This window comes from Sapajus apella, unplaced genomic scaffold, assembly GCF_009761245.1.
Source record: "Sapajus apella isolate SASKATOON/1434 unplaced genomic scaffold, GSC_monkey_1.0 scaffold137, whole genome shotgun sequence".
NCBI classification, from domain to species: Eukaryota; Metazoa; Chordata; class Mammalia; order Primates; family Cebidae; genus Sapajus; species Sapajus apella.
In genome coordinates this window covers 911,469-930,898 of record NW_022437077.1, presented here as the reverse complement: position 1 = coordinate 930,898, position 19,430 = coordinate 911,469, and the positions used below count along the sequence as shown (strand labels likewise).

At 46.3% G+C, this 19,430-nt stretch overlaps 1 protein-coding gene across 2 annotated transcripts in view; it reads right to left on the bottom strand.

Annotated features, from left to right (window-relative positions):
- ELMO2 (engulfment and cell motility 2) overlaps positions 1-18,465 on the bottom strand; it is a 40,770-nt gene extending 22,305 nt beyond the window's left edge. For both annotated transcript variants that reach the window (XM_032263635.1, XM_032263636.1), the window contains exons 1-6: positions 18,365-18,465; positions 5,809-5,936; positions 5,458-5,498; positions 4,925-4,997; positions 4,494-4,544; positions 292-473 (exon numbers count right to left, since the gene is read on the bottom strand). In XM_032263635.1, coding sequence (XP_032119526.1) covers positions 292-473; positions 4,494-4,544; positions 4,925-4,997; positions 5,458-5,498; positions 5,809-5,886 — 425 coding nt within the window. In that variant the 5' untranslated portion in view covers positions 5,887-5,936; positions 18,365-18,465. The remainder of the gene's footprint in view (positions 1-291; positions 474-4,493; positions 4,545-4,924; positions 4,998-5,457; positions 5,499-5,808; positions 5,937-18,364) is intronic.
- Between the last annotated feature and the right edge of the window lie 965 nt (positions 18,466-19,430).

Here is a 19,430-nt window from a genome sequence, read left to right as displayed (position 1 = left end):
CGACCTGACCGCTCTCCTCCTGACTTCTCTAGCTCCTATTTTTACTGCTCACTTGGCACAGTACTGTTTTGTACTACCATTTAATTTGTGAGAGCCCAACTAGACTACAAGATTTAGAACCACAGTATGGAATTATATGTCTCGGTATAAACTCTAGTGCTTGGCACACTGCTCTGTACACAGGTGGTAGTTAATAAACTTCTTATTTGACTCAATGGAAATGAGACTAGGATGCCCTGTGAGATGTAGTACGGTTAAAAGTCCTTGGAACGAGACCTTAGTTATACTCACTGGGACAAGAGCTTGGTTCCACTTTCCACAAGCCTCGTCAGCACAACGATGCCATCCATGTTGATGAACTCAGTAGCAAAAGTCACATCGGCAGAGAGCTTGGCCAGCTCCTTCATGGCATCCAGCCGGGTCTCCATGTTGGATGACTGGGTCCTCTCCATCAGCTGGCGTGCAGCCCGGGACTAGGAGACCAGGGAAAAGATATGTGCCATCTGCCCCTTGGAGCAGGTTACTCTGGATAGCTCACAGATGTCCTTCTGTGGACATCCAAACCTGAGGCAGAACTAGTTTTTTCACACTGCTTAGGAGTTGCTAAATCAATGTTTATGGTATCAAGCAGAGAGTTACTAATATGCCAAAACCAATCTGTAGTTATCTGTACCTTTTCTGTACCACTGTGGCCTATGGATTAAAAAAATTCCTGTTAAGGGCATACTGGAGACATCTGGGAGACCCACTAACAATGACAAGTCACAGAGAAACAGATATTAGTTTAATAGAGGAAGGTTTTCTTTAATTAAAGCTGTCTGGGTCGGGCGCGGTGGCTCACGCCTATAATCCCAGCACTTTGGGAGACCGAGGCAGGTGGATCACAAGGTCAAGAGATTGAGGCCATCCTGGTCAACATGGTGAAACCGCGTCTCTACTGAAAATACAGAAAAAAATTAGCTGGGCATGGTGGTGCACGCCTGCAGTCCCAGCTACTCAGGAGGCTGAGGCAGGAGAATTGCTTGAACTCAGGAGGCGGAGGTTGCGGTGAGCCGAGATAGCGCCATTGCACTCCAGCCTGGCTAACGAGTGAAACTCCATCTCAAAAAAAAAAACAAAAAAAAAACAGCTGGCTGGGTGCAGTGGCTCATGCCTGTAATCGCAAGGCTTTGGAAGGCAAAGGCAGGGGGACTGCTTGAGGTCAGGAGTTGGACACCAGCCTGGGCAACAGAGTGAGATCCTGTCTCTACAAAAAAATTTTTTTAATGAGCCAGGTGTAGTGGCACACACCTGCAGTCCTAGCTACTCAGGAGGCTGAGGTGGGAAAACTGCTTGAGCCTAGGAGTTCAAGGTTGCAGGGAGCTAGGACTGTGCCTCTGTACTGCAGCCTGGGTGATGAGCAAGACTCTTTCTCAAAAGTAAAAAGTAAAATAAAGTAAAACTAGCCAGGCGTGGTAGCTCACGCCTGTAATCCCCACACTTTGGGAGGCCAAGGCAGGCGGATCACAAGGTCAGGAATTCAAGACCAGCTTGACCAACATGGTGAAACCCCGTCTCTACTAAAAATACAAAAATTAGCCAGGCGTGGTGGGGCACACACGTAATCCCAGCTACTCGGGAGGCTGAGGCAGAAGAATCACTTGAACCACGGAGGTGGAGGTTGCAGTGAGCCAAGATCGTGCCACTGCACTCCAGCCTGGGCAACAGAGCGAGACTCCATCTCAAAAGAAATAAAATAAAATTTATAAAACTGTTAGACAGCAGAAGAGGTTTCTCTTGAGGTATTAAGCTCCCTGTCACCAGAAGCAATCAAGGAGAATCTGGATAACCATCTGTCGAAGATGCAGTAGAAGGGATTCTTGCATTGGGTGAAGAATTTAATCTGATGTCCTCTAAGGTCCCTTTTAATCCTAAAATGTGAAATGTCTGACAATTTTTTTAAAACTTTCTCTCGAAGTCCGTATGATTGTTCGTCAAAGTGGTAGTTCTGGGGAAACACTCCTGGTCTTCTTTCCTTTTTCTCAGTGTTACGCAAGCGACTGGAGCCCAATTCCTGTTGCCACCAAGGAGTCAGGCCTGCTGTCCCTCTCCCCTTTGCCTCTCCTCTTTTACTATTACAAAGCTGGCCCTTCACAGCACAATGCTCTCTATGATACGGAAGCCCTCACTGTCTCTGCAGTGGAGAAAATGTGCAGCACAGGAAAAGATCACAACATAGAACAATCTGAAGAGCACTGGTCTGCATCCCACTTCGAAACTTCCAACTCCAAATATCAACTTTCCTCCTGAGACAGCATTTCTGGGCTGCTGCCTCCTGCTCCAGAGAGATGTACTTCTGGGAAAATCAACTACACTGTGCAAGAGGTCTGTGAAATGTGTTGGTACTTCCATAAAAGTAACTCCCGGGCTGTCATATTAAATTACCAGAGGTTAGGAGGGAAGAATGAAGTTCTTAAGATGAGAAGAGTTCAGGACAAGAGAGGAAGGCAGAAGAATATAATGGAAGGAATATGAGCCTAGAGTCAGACAGACCTGGGTCTGAGAGCAGGCTTGGCTACTTTATTAGCTGTGTAACTAACCTCTCTAAGCCTTGGTTTCCTTGTCTACAGAATGGAGCTGTCAAAAGTACCTATCTCATGGGATGTTTGTAAAGATTAGATAATTACATAAAGTAGCAAAATACAGGCATTCAGTAAATGTTAGCTGATATCACTTCATACCTCCCCTCCTCTCAGATGAACCAGTCTCTCTCTGCACCATCATGCCCTTAGTTTTCTGGCTGCTCTCTACAAACATAACCAAAGGGGCAACCACACTGACTGTCTTCCTCATGGGCCTAGCAGTCAAGGTGATTCCCTCTACCTGGGCTTTGAGTCCTTCCTCTCCTGGTCCAATAAGGTCCTGTTGTACTGATTACCTGCTTTCCTGTACCTTCAACCTTCCTCTCTTCCATCTTAACACATTCTTAAGGGCACATAAAAAACTGCAACAGAAACAACAACCATGAAGGGTCAGAAAGGTGGGGAACTGGGCAGATGGGGACAGGAGTTGGGTGAAGACCTTGTGCTGCCATCTCTGTGAAAATTTTTCATTTGCGAAACCCATGAATGCTTTACAAAGCATATCTTTTTGACTCCATGTCCCCTTCAAGTTATCACCTTCTCTGTCTGTTCTCTTTTAAAACCAAGCTTCTTGATACAGCAGTAGACTCCAAGTCCTTACTTTACCTTTCTTTTACTTGACCCACTTCAATCTGGCCACCTGGCCTCATCACCATAACTTTTTTGTGAAGATCACCAGTGTCCTCTTCACCTCCCAAGTCATTACACAGTTTTTCTGTTCTCAGTTTACCAAATCTCTGTTCATTAAAAACGGCAGACCATACTTTCCTCATTCCTGACACTCTCCCTGCCCAAAGCTCCTCAGTCACTTCACCTTCCTGGTGTTCTTTCTACCCTTCTGATTGCTTCCTTAGTAACCTTTAAGGGCTGCTTTTGCAGAAAGCAGGGGTCATCCTCCATTCTCCCCTTTCCTTCCACATACAGCATATCACCATACTCATTAAAGGTTACCTCCTAGATATTCTTCATATCCACCCTTTCATCTCCATTATCATCTGCCTTCACTGGGCTGTTAAGTCCCTAGTTTCCTTCTGAAGAGATTTCAAACCCATGAGCAGGCCATCAAGGAACCTTGAATATCTGGCTTCTGAATGACTGCTACAAGCCTTCAGCCATCCAGCACTCCTGCTTTTCCCAAATACAGCATACCTCCTTGCCTTGGCATATGCTGATTTCTCTGCTTAGAATACATTTCTTTTTCTTTGTCCTGCTAATTCTTGCGCATCCTTTAACATCTGAGCTAAGTGACCCCTTCTCTGGCAAGGCTTTCTGGAAATCTCCAGGTTGGGTTAGGTGGTCCCCTTTGTGAGTTCCCACAGCTCCCTAAGCAACTTTCTCTCAAGACCCTTGAGAAAGGCCTTATACTGCATTTGTTTACTCCTTACTAGGTGGTGACAACCAAGACAGACTTATTTTCCTGTATTATTTCCTGATACAAAAAGACCAACTTTTTTTTTTTTTTTTTTTTTTTGAGACGGAGTTTCACTCTTGTTACCCAGGCTAGAGTGCAATGGCGCGATCTCGGCTCACCGCAACCTCCGCCTCCTGGGTTCAGGCAATTCTCCTGCGTCAGCCTCCTGAGTAGCTGGGATTACAGGCACGCACCACCATGCCCAGCTAATTTTTTGTATTTTTAGTAGAGACGGGGTTTCACCATGTTGACCAGGATGGTCTCGATCTCTTGACCTCGTGATCCACCCGCCTCAGCCTCCCAAAGTGCTGGGATTACAGGCTTGAGCCACCGCGCCCGGCCTTAAGACCAACTTTTTAATCTCCAGAGTCCTTGTTTCTAGAACAGAGAGCCTGGCCCATGGTAGGTGCTCATATTTGTTTGTGACACAAATAAACTCCTCAGGAAGGAAGAATACCTACCGGAGAGATAGCCAGTTGTAAGATTGTCCCATTCTTAATGTCACTGCGAGTCTAGGTAGTGAAAAACAAACAAGAAGAGTAACTAAGATAAAATGTTAAAGTGGTACAAGCAAGTTGAATCCACAGATTTGTCTTTTTTACAGTAGATATAACTGAGGCTCTTCAGTTGCGCACTCTTCTCCTGCTTGTTCCTTGGCAAAGAGCTTCTAAGATTCTCTTCTGGCACCCTGGACCCTCAGGAAGTAAAAGCTACCTTTTTCCAGCCACTAGGGAGGAACAAGGGCTGGCACTTCCCAGTCTGTCCAGGGAGCAACTCTTTACCCAACACATGGAAGCTACCTGGATGCTGAGTGAAGATAAATAGTGCTGTCTCCTTGGGTCATTTACTTCCAAGCAAGGCCCATATTGATTTTGCGTCTCCCTGTACTAACCTGTTCGGTGATGTACAGCTGAGGACCATCTGCGTAACGGAGGGTGTAATACTCTGGGTTTGGCAATGACCACCTATGGAAGAGAAAAACAGTATATCCCACTTGGCCACGCTCTTGTCCAGAAGCTGCTCATAAGTAATTTTCAATAGAGTTGTTCAAAGGACTGGGTGGCCTATTTGGTATACAGTGGAAAAAAATCAAAGCTTTAGGTTGTCATGTTGAAAAAATCATGGACTCGGCCTTTTTTGTAAAGATGACACCACAAAAGGAGGTGTGTGGAACCGAGGAGGGGTCTCAGATCCTACCAGGACCTCAAGGAGGGCAGTGCTAGACTTAAAGGAAAAAATGAAGAAGTATAAATGTCTTAGGGGCATTGCTGTCAACTGTACTTCCTTCCCAAGACAGTAAGTCCCAAGAGCCCCATGTTGGGGACGTGCCTAACTAGAGATCCTTCCCAGAACTCCCCTCATGGTGTGGCAGTGTTCCTTCAGTTGGAGCTGCCACTGTTGAAAACAAGGTCTGTTTCAACCTACCCGTCACAAACTTCCTTGATAATGGATGCCAGGGGCCGTTTCTGAAAGAGAAAAAGAGAGTCTTCAACAGCACCATCCTACTAATGCCAAGGTTCAGACAAGAGAGGCTGCCAAGCAGGGTCAAGCTGGGGCGTGAGAATGAACTTCTTTCCTAATAGCTTTTGTTGAAGAGGAAGCCTCTCCTAAGCCATGGTGGCCGACCTTCCCTAGGGTGGACCAGGCCCAAATCTTGGCCTTTCTGTTGCTGGTTCTTCCTCTTGCTGTCAGTGGTCCCCATCCCTCAAGATACCCTCTGCATTCGCTCCCCAGGTCCTTTTCCTTTCATCACTGCTTCTCATTTCAGGAGCGTACCTGGTCAATTTCAAGGAGCTGGGCGTTAGCACCTGGCCACTCGATGGCCACTTTGACAATGTCTGATGGTGGTGGCATCGTTCCCAATTGGCTCTAATTCCCCAAGACAAAAACACAGACACAGCTGCCTGGGGAGAAAGAATCGGAAAGGTGGAAAAAGTCAGAGTACATCTTCATTTTTCACTCTTGTTACACGTTAAGAGTCTGAAGACAGACACTGCATAAAGTAACATATGAAACTACTTGGTTTGGATTTTCCTAGATCATACCACAACCTCTCCTTGGGCTTTTGTTTCTTGAGATTAAAGCAGCAAAAATAAATGGGACAAACTGTCTATCATTCGTAGATCAGCCAATAGCAAGATGTGCCAATGTGGTGCTTTAGTTTAAGAGTCAAGAGGACTTGGTGGTAGAAGAACGTATTTATTGCAAATTCCTGTCTTGAGACCTTGGGAGGAGAGAAGCATATGCTCTGAGACAGATAAGAATAGACAGCCTTTTCTTGGGTGAGTCGTTAGCTGGAGGAGCCAGGCTACTTCTGTTATGCAGTCATCCCAGGAAGATCCCAGCGTCAGCAGGGCCCAGCTACATGCTCTCCTGCTTCCTCCGCACTCCTCGATGCCACTCCTTTCCCCTCAAAGGACACAATGCAAAGCCTCCTCTGTGTGGGACGACATCAGAAAATGGGGAAGAGAACTGGGACAGGAAATGCTATTTTTGTCCCTACTGCCAAGGGCAGGGGCTGCTGACAACTCAAGTGGAGGGAGGTAAGGTTATCCTCACACAAGGGCCCCTCTATTTAAGGACAGGGCTCTGCAAGTACCTCTGACCCCCTCCCCGACTTCGCTCCAAAATAAAGGAAAATAAATCATCTTGAGCAAGTCTGGAAGATGGGCCCATGTGACTGGTATCCTAGGCAACTCTGATAGCTTACTGGTATTCCAAGCAGTAACTAAAGCATTCTCTCTCCAAGGTCTGACGAAGGGAAGTCACTTGGCTGATGGATTATTTCAATGTATATTTACACTCATTGCCTACAGGTTCAGGAAAGGCCTCTCTCTTAATGAAAAAGACCTTTCTGCATCCTTGAGGTTAAGCCATTCACCCACAATTCATGCCTCACTAATGGGGACCACCTGCCTCTCCTGGCGTACAAAGCATAGCTGTTGTGAGGCCATTATGCATGTATGCTATCAATTTTCCAGCCCAAACACAGATGTCAGTTCTCACAGCCTGGAGCCTGGTAAATATAAACCTCTTTGATGAAAAGGAGTAAAAGTCCTGTCCCCGTAATCCCACAGGCCTCAGAAAGCGGGATGCTTTCATGACCATTTCCTAGTCAGGATGGGATGCTTCAGAAGTCTGTCATTAAAAAACAAACAAACAAACAAAAAACAAAAAACCCCCAGCCTTTCCAGAACTTGACAGTGTAAAAGAACTAGTTTTCAAAGTGCTTTCACTTATTTTATTGTGTCGTCCCAGCAGACTCATGAATTAGGCAGAATAGGATTATCACCTCCATTTGAGGATGGCACAGCTAAAGCTCAGGGTTTTGTTAAGTGCCCAAGGTCACCCAGCTAGTAAGTTATAATGGCGGGACAGAACTTGGACTGGCTTTGGCCAGTGCTTTCCCATTTTCCTCTGAGCCAGCCTCAACTTCTGTCCACTTAATTAAACGCAGCCTAAAGGGATTGAAGTGGGTTGGCCTTATGGCCCACAAAGCTTCCATAACTTCTGTAGCTCATGGCAGAATTGTTCACATGTGATTTTTATGTGCCTAGACACACAACAAACCTCAGAAAAGAAATTGGCCCTATCAGCATAATTTCTGGGGAAAATGCTCTGCTCCACTTATAGCAAGGCAGGGAGTTCTCGTTCCAGGGGTGGCACCATCAATCTCTGGATGCCTAGAGATGCATCCTTATCCTTATCGGCAAAGCTGCTGTAATTAGTAGATAGGACTGCACAGTTGTAAGGTCAATTTTAAAAACTGACATATAATTTACATGCAATATAATGCAGAGGGCTTAAGGGTACATATGTTTGTATATATAAATACATATAATAGAAATATACACATGCATCTCCCTGCAACCACCACTCAAAACAAGACACCGAACATTTCATTTTCATCACCCTAGAAAATTACTTCATACTTCCTCTTCCAGTCAATCCTTCCAGTCCTTTAAAGGGAAATTTCTGACTTCTTATCATCATCCATGAGTTTTGCCTTATTTTTAAAAATAAGCAGGCACAGAAGGTACAACAGAAAGAGCGGTGGGCTGGGATAACTGTCCCTGCTGAAGAAAGTGACTGGATTTAGCGCCAGAGGCCTCACGGCCCAGTCCTAGGTCTTTCACAATGTATATACGTCCCTTTAACCAAATCTCAGTTTTCTTCTATTAAAAGATGCGAGTATAGAACTAAATCATGTCTCTCATGTCTCAGCTTTAGTTCTATACTCACATCTTTTAATAGAAGAAAACTGAGATTTAATTTAGAAAAGGATGTCTTAGACGTCTTCTAAGTCTAAAAGTCCATGGTTCTTAAGTGGAATTTAAAAAATCTAAGTGAGGATACCCATTTTAAAGTTCTCACCAAATGAAGCTACACCATTCCTTAATTTTGATGGTGCTGCTAAGAAACAAACTGTATTATTTTTAACTCCTTTCTGAACGCCATCTCTGGAGATAAATAAAGCTCATTATGTTACAGCTATTATTTTCTCTTGGCCCCATATGAGATATCCTAGGTTGAGTCTCTCTTTATTAACGTTAGTCCTGAATGATTCTTGGCTGTTCAAAAATTCATACACATTTTAAAACATGGAGATTTGCAACCACCAAACTATTTGAAAGATATTAACAAGCCCCCATTCTCAGTACTCTGTCCTTCCCACAAAACCCAGGCAGCCTGAATGACATTCTCCACAACCCTGTCATAGCTGATGGGACCAAAGTGAACATCCAACTTTAGCTGAACTATTCCAATTCTTTCTCTTGAATTTAAAAGACAGACTGGCCAGTTGTGGTGGCTCACACCTATAGTTCCATCACTTTCAGAGGCTGAGGTGGATGGATTGCTTGAGGTCGGGAGTTTGAGACCAGCTTGGCCAACATGGCGAAACCCCGTCTCTACTAAAAATACAAAAATTAGCTGGGCATGGTGGCAGGCACCTGTAATCCCAGCTACTCGGGAGGCTGAGGCAGGGAGAATTGCTTGAACCCAGGAGGCGGAGGTTGCAGTGAGCCTGGATCACACCACTGCACTCCAGCCAGGGCAACAGAGTGAGACTCCATCCCAAATAAATAAATAAATAAAAGACACTAAGGGAGCTGGGTGATAATGGGCCCTGGAGAAGTAAGATCATAGTAAGCTTCAGAGCAGGTACCATGGCAAGCCAAAGAGTTAACACAAGCCAAAGATTCACACGAGCCAAAGATACGGAGAATAAAAACCAAAAGCCTTTCAGAGGAAGCGATTCTGCAGGAAGAATCCAGAAATATATAAATGAGCTGAAGCCAGAAATCAGAAAGAGATGGGAAAAGCTACTACCTGATAAATTTCCAGATTATGTGGCTATACTTCCTATGCTTGGAGTACCAGAAAGTCCACTGTATCCTGTCAATAAAACTCCTAAAAATTAAGCTAGCCTATGTTTCTACTCATTGTACCTAAGACCAAAATTGCCCCCAAGTTCTGCGGGAACTCTAAAATGGAGGTCTCAGCAGACAGCAGCATCACTGGCATAAGATGATGGTACTGAGTAAGCCATTAACAATGGCTACATTAATAAGAGCAAAACCCATGGGTTTGCTCTGCTTTGCTTTTACTCACTAGATAAGTCTGATTTGTTTGAAACAGATCAGTTATATGGTAACTTTATAGTAATCATATATCTAATAGTAACGTACAGGCAACCTCTTTGTTTTTATTCATTTATTTATTTTTAACGACAGAGTCTTGCTCTTGTCACCCAGGCTGGAATGCAATGGCGCGATTTTGGCTCACTGCAATCTCTGCCTCCTGGGTTCAAGCAATTCTCCTGTCTCAGCCTCCCAAGTAGCTGGGATTACAGGCGCCACCCCCCACAAAACACCCAGCTAATTTTTGTATTTTTAGTAGAGATGGAGTTTTACCATGTAAGGCTGGTCTCGAACTCCTTACCTCAGGTGATCCACCTGCCTCAGCTTCCCAAAGTGCTGGGATTACAGGTGTGAGCCACTGCGCCCAGACCAGGTAGACTCTTTATAGTTGATTGTTCACTTCCACAGCATTATTATAATTGATGCTCATAAGAACTCTGAAGAACATTCCTACTTTACAGGTAAGGCAGCTGAAGTTCAAATGGATTGACAAACTTATTCTCCACGTACCTCTTTCTACACCTCCCTCCCAAAAGACGGAAGGAAGAAAAAAAAGGAAGGGAGGAGGGAGGGAGGGAAAAGAAATAAAATAAATCAACCCATAACATCAGAACTAGGTCTCAAGCCTAGGTCTTAGGACGCCAAAGCTAGTTCTCATCCGTCTACATAATACTTCCCTAAATAAAGACATTAGCTAACAATTACATAATGCTAAGGCACTATTTTAAGGGCTTTACATATATTAATTCATTTAATCCACACAGCAATGCTGTGTGGTATATTATTCCCACTTTAGAGATAAGAAAATGGAGGCACAGAAGAGTAAAGTAGCAGGCTCAGTGGCACACAGCTAGCAAGTGGCACAGCCAGAATTTGATCCCAGGTTGTCTGGTGTTGCTGGAAAACCATGAGAAAGCAGGCGGCACTGCACCTGACCCACAGCAGGTGTCTTGTGGAGATTTCTGGTTTGTGTAACTGAAACCAAAGCACACTGAGGCTAAGAAACCTTCACAAGAACTCACTATTGCAATGGAAGACAGCCCGTTGTCTATAAAGTAGGCCACACTCCCTCGTGTGCTATTTGGTCCTTCACAATCTAGCCAGGCTCTTCCCTGGACTACCTGCTATTTCTATAAGGCAGGCCATGTTCTTTCAATTCTTCTGTACTTTTGCACATTCTCTTCCTCTACTGACTGTCAGAAGAGCTCCTATTCAAGCATCAAAGCATAGTTCAGATGTTACCTCCTCCCCGTACTAGTCTTAGCTTTCTCTATCTTTCCTTGGCAAAACTAAATAGGATAAGAGCCTCTGTGTTCTCACAGCATCCCGTTCATACTTCCATTAACGTATGATCTCATCATACTCTATCACAGGCACTTATTTACACATCTCCACTAGCTCCTCCTCCAGGACAGGTACAACTCTGTAGTCTCATAACCTAGCATAGCACTTGGTGTACATTTAAGGCTCAGTAAGCACCTGTGTCTGCTTAAACCTAATGGCTCTGACTTCTTCCACTTCTGTGAACCAGGCTGGCTCCCAATGGACAGGCACTGGCATGAATTGTACAGGCTGCCTGGCGTTCCCTCTGTGTCCCAATATCCTCTAACTACAAAGTATTTCCATGGTTTAAGTTTGTTTTGGCTGGGTGCAGTGGCTCACACCTATAATCCCAATGCTTTGGGAGGTCAAGGCAGGAGGATCACTTCAGGCCAAGAGTTTGAAACCCGTCTCTACAAAAAATAAATTAGCTGGGAATGGTGGCATGTGCTTGTAGTCCCCAGCTACGTAGGAGGCTGAGGCAGGAGGGTCACTTGAGCCCAGGAATTTGAGGCTGTAGTGAACTACGATCATGCCACTGAACTCTAGCCTGGGTGACACAGTGAGATCCTGTCCCTATTAAAAAATAAAAATAAAATAAAAAACTTTGTTTTCATATCAAACATTAGAATAAGTCTTACTGAAAAATCAGAGTTAGTACTCCTAACTCTGGTTAAAAGAAAGAGGAAAACATCCCTCTGCTTTTCTCCCTATGGAAAAGAAACATCAGGAGATAGGAGACTAGAAGTAATTCTATTCACCAGATAATATTCCCAGTATAAAGGATCTCCTTGTCGGGAACCCATCCAGCACGTGTTTGCTTACTCCCTTCATTTTCATTCTAAAAAGGAAGTGGAAATTAGGTCGAAGGAATTCAATAACACTGCAAAATTCTCAGGGTTATAAATAGCCTCTTGCTCCACCACTCAGCAGTACTGTAGCTCAATTGCAAACCATCAGAATAAGGGAGCTGTAGTTCCACATCCAGGCTCAGAGGGCCTCTTCCGGATTAAACAACTCTCCACCTTTCTCCCTCCCACCCCTCTTTAAGCACTACAGATAAAAGGATGATTTGGAAAAGTCAAAATGCCAAAAAATAAGATAGAGGCACACACTGACCTGAAGTTAATTTTACTATAAGTCATAAGAATGAAAGGCCAGTTTTTCAAATATAGAGCTAGGAAAAGTAGAAAAAATAGGAACATTACTGTTTCCAATGGAGCAGTCTCTAAGTGGCTTCTAGAAGGTGTGCTTAAAAATCATCACTGTTACAGAAGGCCCCATGGAGTTTTATCAATCACCCATGCAGTGACTGCTGCTTCCCGGAGCTGGATTCTGACAGCAGGGTTGGAAAACCCATCCAAGGAAGGAAGTGAAAGATGATCCCCTCCTATTAGTAAGGAATTTGGGATGAAGAATGCCAGGTTTCCAGCTCCCCTCCTTCCTCCTGTTCCTTTAGGGATAAAAATGGACGTGTGCTTTTTGTTCAGTTATTTTGCTTTTGATTTGGTGAAGGAGGCATGGGTAAGTTTGGTTTATGTTTCCTGCAACAGAATGCAACCTCATCAGGAAGGCAAGTTGGGGTCACACCCACTTTCTAATCGAGAACATGATCTCAAAAAGACTTCTCCTTCTGAAATCTTCTCATCTGAGAAGTGACTCAACTTCCCTTAGTTCAGTCCACTGAATGAGGATGAGACTCTGAGGTCCAGAAAAGGGAGGATTTGACTGGCAGAGATTACGGTTCTCACGTTTACTGCTAGAAACCCTGGGAAGGACCACCATACCAACAGCAGCTGAGGTTTTCCCTTTTTGTTGAAGTGTGTTATACACAGGACTCATTCAAGCATGGTTAAAAGCCACAAACTTACATAGAGGCAAAAGTGTGGTGAGAAAGGGTAGAGGGCAGGAGAACTGCTTGGGTTTCTTCATCTTGATTCCTGTTATAAGAACTGCCTGGGTCTTCTCTTACCCTGTATAGACAGCCTCTATAGTGTTCCTACACTTAAAGAATAGTGCTTAGGTAAACTCCTTAGCAGAGCATTCAACTTACTCCAGGTCCACCATGGCTCTGCGGTGGGACTGGCTTTCAAACTCGCTTTTGCAGATGCCATGCTCTCGCCAGACCACCTGCTCCCTGAAAAACCATGCTCTTCTGAGTCTGTATGTTTGCTTGTGCTATTATTTCCTCCTCCTTGTCCAGCTGCCAAACTTCTACTCAACCTGCAAGGCCCAGCTAAGATAATCACTCTTCTATGCGGCTTTCCTAACCCTCTCACCTCAGGTAAAATTTACTACATCCTCACCTGTGATCCCAGTCTTTTACACATACTTTCACAATCCTACTGATTTACAATTCTCTATGTGCAGTCTCTTCCCTGACTACTATCGGTGTGATCTGTATACCAGCAGCAGCAGTATCCCTGGGAGCGTGTAGTAATGTGGAACTGCCTCTCCAGCCCAGACCCACCCAATCAGAATCTGCCTTCAAACAATATCCTGGAGTGGTTCAAGTGCATGTTAAAGTCTGGGATGTAGGTTCAAGTTCAGATACAGTCCGAGAAACAGTGGTTCTCAACTCTGGTTGTGCACCATCAATGCACACCCCAGGGCATTTAGAAACTCCCGGATGATTTTAACAGGTGGCCAGAGTGGACCCACACTCCAGGAGAGTTGACAACCTGAGGGTAAAGACTCATGAAGCCTGAGTCTATTCCCCCACCTACTCTTTCCCCCAGTTTGCAGCACACTGTCTGGCACACAGCTGTGTCCCTAGAATTCCACGGTAAAATTCCCTCCAGGGTGCCTCCAGACCTAACTGCCATTAAAAGAGAGTGAAAACACTAGTGACTGAGGATTATTAATTGCCTAGAACTTCCCAAATCCCTAACTACAATAACTGAGGAGATGAATTTACAAAAAGTCAAGTGTTTACAAACCACTTGCCTCAGTTTTTGGAAATGAGAGGAAACAGAAACTGAGATGGAAAATACAGATGCACTTCAGAACGAAACTTTAGAAAACTGTGGCTGCATAAGGAGATGGAGCTTGGCTAGGGAGGGAGTGTGGTGTGCTGAGAGGAGTCCTGGGTTCTGACTAACATCTTGGGCTGTGAACTCCTTCAGTATCAACCAGAACAGCACAGCATTGTTCTCAGTGTAAAATCAGGCCAAGCCCTTTCATTATATAAATAAGGGAACTTAAGTCCGGAGAAGCTGGCAAGGCCATGCCACCAGTTAGGGACAAAAGGAGGCCTAGGCCCCCACTTCTGATTTACTCTCTTCCTGCAGCACAGCTCTACCACAAGCACAAGCCTTTCTGGACCTCGGGTCCTGATCTACATGGAGGGCTGGACTAGATGTTTTTGAGGTCTATTCCAACTTTGGCCTTCTAGTGAGGCAGTGTAGCTTAACAGGAGCTGTGATCTGGAGTGGGAAAGGCCTGAACTTGGCTCCTGGCACTAACAATTTCCTTACCTGTAAAATGGGGATTATCATCAACCTACCCTGTAAAGCTGTTGTGAACATTAAGTGGGATAATAAAACAGTAAGCATAATAGCAGAATTCTAACTGTGTGAACTTCGAAGAAGCTGCAAAAGCTCTGTAACCATGTTTCCCCAGCCCTACCTGCTAGGCAGGCATATCGCGTATTGTTGACAAACTGAGAGAGCATATGTGAAGGCAGTCCAGGAGGAAAGTCAATATAAAAGGCAAAGCATTTGTTGGTGTTCCACTATTATCGTTACTACTATTTCCTAGTGGAAGAACTTTAGAAAACGTTATGATCAGTTCCAAAGCAGCAGCCAATACAATGCCTGGCATATAATAAGTGCTCAACAAATCTTTTCTAGTGACTCACATAAAACCATCATGCCCAATAGGGTTATAAATTCAAATGTCTTAAGCAGCCAAGCAGGTAAGTAAATAAACCAAGCAGCCTCCATGTAGGGTCTGTAACACTGTGAAGTACCACCTTGCCTAGAGGAATTTAAATCCAACATTTTAAAAACACACCACGCAGCTTGGCCAAGACAGCCTCTGGCCCATACTGATTCTGGTTCGTCATTACACCACATGATGCCTCACACCACATTACACCTCCTAGTCATTTTATGTGATCCAGTCTTGTCTTTGCAAGTATACCTGAAGCGTCCTGAAGATGAAGGCTATGACATACACTGCCCAATCACCACAAATGGCCTAGAACAGTGCTCGTGACATGGCAGCTACTCAGTGAGCAATTGCTGAACTGGGGCTGCAGGCCCAGTGCCGTGACTCATGCCTGTAATCCCAGCACTTTGGGAGGCCGAGGCAGGCATATCCCTTGAGGTCAAGAGTTCAATACCAGCCTGGCCAACATGGTGAAACTCCATTTTTACTAAAAATATAAAAATTAACCAGGCACGGTGGCAATCACCTGTAATCCCAGCTACTCGGGAGGCTGAGGCACAAGAATCACTTGAACCCAGGATGTGGAGGTTGCAATGAGCAGAGATCGCACCACTGCACTCCAGCCAGGGAACCAGAGCAAGACTCCTCTCAAAAAAAAAAAAAAAAAAAAAAGAAAAAAAAAAAAATGAGAGAAAGGCCAGGCTGTAAACTGAAGCCTAGTAGACCCAGCACCTCTGAGATGCTGCATGGTATGTATGTTTTTCTACCCAGGTCCTGGGACCAGACTAAGTCCAGGCTAGGCTGAGGTGTGGTGACTGGGTCAAAGAACTTGCCTTGCAGCGTTTCTTTCAACTGCATCAAATATGCTTGCTGCTGAGCCACCTTGGCAGGTGGTACTGCTACATCTGGACACATTATCTCAACACAGAACAAGCTAGAATATGCTGTACACTGAAGTTTTTAAAGAAGTTTGGTCCCGAATTCCTGTACCCTCTAATTTCCTTTGCACCTCCTGGAGTCAGCATGAGGTATATAGAAGGACCAGACTGGGCCAGGTGCGGTGGCTCACGCCTGTAATCCCAGCACTTTGGGAGGCCAAGGTGGGAAGATCACCTGAGGTCCAGAGTTCGAGACTAGCCTGACCAACATGGAGAAACCGTCTTTACTAAAAATACAAAATTGGTTGGGCGTGGTGGCACATGCCTGTAATCCTAGTTACTCTGGAGGCAGAGGCAGGAGAATCGCTTGAACCCGGGACGCAGAGCTGAGATCGCACCATTTGCACTCTAGCCTGGGCAACAGAGCAAAATTTTGTCTCAAAGAAAAAAAAAAGAAAGAAAAGATAGTCAGACCAGACTGAAGATTAACAGATGGAGGTCCTAATCCCGCCTCCACCATTTATGAACTATAGAATTATCCCTGGCAGATAACCTCTTTGAGGAGCTTCACTATTTGTATCAGTAAAGTGCAGATAACAAGAGTTATCTCAAAAGACTCTAGAGGGTACATAAAGTATGTAATGCTGTACAGCCCAATACCGCAATCCCTGGCCACATGTGGCTACCAGGCACTTGAATAGTGGCACAGGCTGCCCTCATGTAAAATACAAACCAGGTTTCAAAAACTTAGGACAAAAAACAAGAATGTAAAATATCCCATTAATAATGTTTTTATATTACGTTATAATATAATTTTGGAATATATTATGTTAAATATATTACTAAAATTATTTTCAACTGTTTCTTTCATTTTTTAATGTGGCTACTATAAAATTTGAAATTATATATATAAAACTCATATTAAATTTCTGTTAGCAGCATCATTCTAACATAGAGCCTGGCACACAAAAAGCATTCCAAACATCAGTTTCCTTCCCCTACAGGTAGATATCAGTGACCACGATTTGCATCCCCTTCCTCTTGCCAAATTCAAACCCTGCATTTATTTATTTGGTAAATATTAATACTGCTTGGTGCTGTGTGAGATGCTAGAGATACAATATGAAGCAAAACCAGCCACTGTCTTCTTCATGGACCTTACAATCTGGTGGCATGGAGAGAGAAATACCAATACTTTTGTAAATAAATGTAAAACTTCAGTTGTGAAAGTGTTGTGAAGGACAAGTACCCAGGCTGATAAAGTGGGGTATTGGTCGAAGAGTCAGGGACAGGGATGCCTAACCTGCAGAAGCGATGCTTAAGTGGAGATTTGAAAGACTGAAGAAGAGTTTCAAGACTAAGCCGGGGAAGGAACACTAAATAAAAGGCCCCGAGGAAGGCAGGAGCTTGGGATGTAAAAAGAACGGAAAGAGGCCAGTGTGGGGAGAGCACTCAGCAAGCGGGAGGAATAGTCAGACTTGGGAGAGGTCCGCAGGACCAGATCTCCAGGGCCTGGGTCAGGTTCTGGGTTTGACCCTACAAAGGGGTGGGAAGCTGGCCAGTTTCATGCCCGAAATATCCAGATCTGCTCTGGATTTTGAAAAGATTTCTCGGCCGGGTGCGGTAGCTCGCGCCTGTAATCCCAGTACTTTGGAAGGCCGAGGCAGGCGGATTACCTGAGGCCAGGAAGTCGAGACCAGCCTAACACGGTGAAACCCTGTCTCTACTAAAAATACAAACATCTTTGGGTGCGTGGGCGTGGTGACACGCACCTGTAGTTTCAGCTACTTGGGAGGCTGAGGCAGGAGAATTGCTGGAATCTGGGAGGCAGAGATTACAGTGAGCCGAGATCGTGCCACTGCCCTCCAGCCTGGGCGGCAGAGCAAGACTCCCTCTCAAAAAGGTTTCAAAAAAAAACCCCGGTGCTCGTACTCTCGGACAAAGAAAATCAAGAAAGAAAAGGTTTCTCCGGGCACGGTGCAAGGCCGACAGGACAGTGGCCCTTGTGCCTGCGGGCAGACCACTTAAGACACTGCAACTGCCCAGGCAGGAAGCGAGAGGGGCCTGAACTGAAGGGTGAGCGCTGGGGATGGAAAGTACAAGCACCGGGGGGCTACTGAGTCGGCAGGATCCACGGGGCGGGCTGGTGAACCCGGGCAGCGGGGTCACAGTCGAGCGGGACCCCGGGCTTCGGACTCGTGCGGGCCCGCCCCGAGCGCTCCCACGCTCCTTCCCAGCCCTCTCCGTGCCCTCCCTCCCCGATCCTCCCACCCAACGTCTCCCTCCTTCTCCCTCCGACCGCTGCCCGGCTCAGCCAGCCCCCGCGCCGGACCACCTGGCCCGCCCTCTTCCGCCACGCGACGCCCCTTCTGGGTCCAGGACCCTGTCTCTCCTCCCGTCCGGAAGCCCCTGCTGGGCCGCGACCCCTCGGGGGCCTGACGAACCGGCTTGGTCCAGCCCAGGCCCGCCCTCTCATCCCCTCAGCCTCCCCGGCAGATGCAGGCCGCCGCGCTCGGTCCGGCCGGTCTTCCCTACGTCTCTCGGGCCGGGACCCTCTCCACCGCCTGCCGCGCCCTGGTCCCCGGCACTCCCCTCACTCACCAGCTCGTCGACCTAGGCCCAGCTCCCGCTCCCGGGTCTCGCCTCTGCGACTCCAGCAGCCTCCGCCCGCCCCGCCTTCTTGGGACCCCGCCCCGCGCAGGCCGGGCCGGGCTCCTATTGCTCCATCTCGCTGTCACGCTGAAATCTCTTTCTTTAATTGGGTTGCTTGTCTGTCACTCAAGAAAGGGCGGGAGCAGCTGCCGGTAGAGAGGAAAAACGCCGGCCGTCCCCGCCCCTCTAGCAGAGGCCTCTTAAAGAAACAGGACGCCTTTCCCCAGCCGGCTACAGGATCTGGAGGAATGTGATTTTTCAGCAAACCCAAAAGGCAGCCTTCTTTTTCCCCCCGAAACTTTTTTTTTTCTTTTTGGTATGCAGTCCTAGAGTGAAGGAAAAGGCTTTGGTTCCCTGTGTCAAATCATAGGTTGTGAGCTGTAAGCGGTCCTCTGGTGGCACTCCGCCCTGTGCCCAGAGGGCACTTACCGCACACTCAACAGTGGGGATCGCTGTGGTTTGGGGAACTGAGTGGGAGGTGACAGTCGTGTCAGAGGCTGTGAGCAGCCGCGCTGCTCACCACCGAGTTGGAGCTAATTATACCGGCACCCAGGGCTGACCGTGGGCGCTGAGCAGAGGCAGAAGGGTACAACTCAGCTGTGCTGTTGGAAGGGATCCGTGGGAGGTGGCATTCGTCACTGCACCTGCGAATCGGAACAAGGCCGGGCACCGCGCCAAGCACTCACTCCTGCTGTCTCCCTTCATGCTCACAGCAGCCCTGCAATGGAGGGAGCATCCTGATCTCCCTCAGGAGGAAACTGAGGCTCAGAGAGGGTCCGAGATGTTGCAGCTGGTGAGGGGCAGAGCAAGACGCCGACCTCTGCCTGTTGGGTTCCAAAGTTTATACTTTAATCATTCGTCTAGCAGATTCTTAGAACAATCCTGGGACTGTGTATTCAGCTGTCCCTTTGCAGATAAAGAAACTGATACTCGGCCAGGCACGGTGGCTCACGCCGGTAATCCCACTACTTTGGGAGGCCAAGGCGGGCGGATCACGAGGTCAGGAATTTGAGAC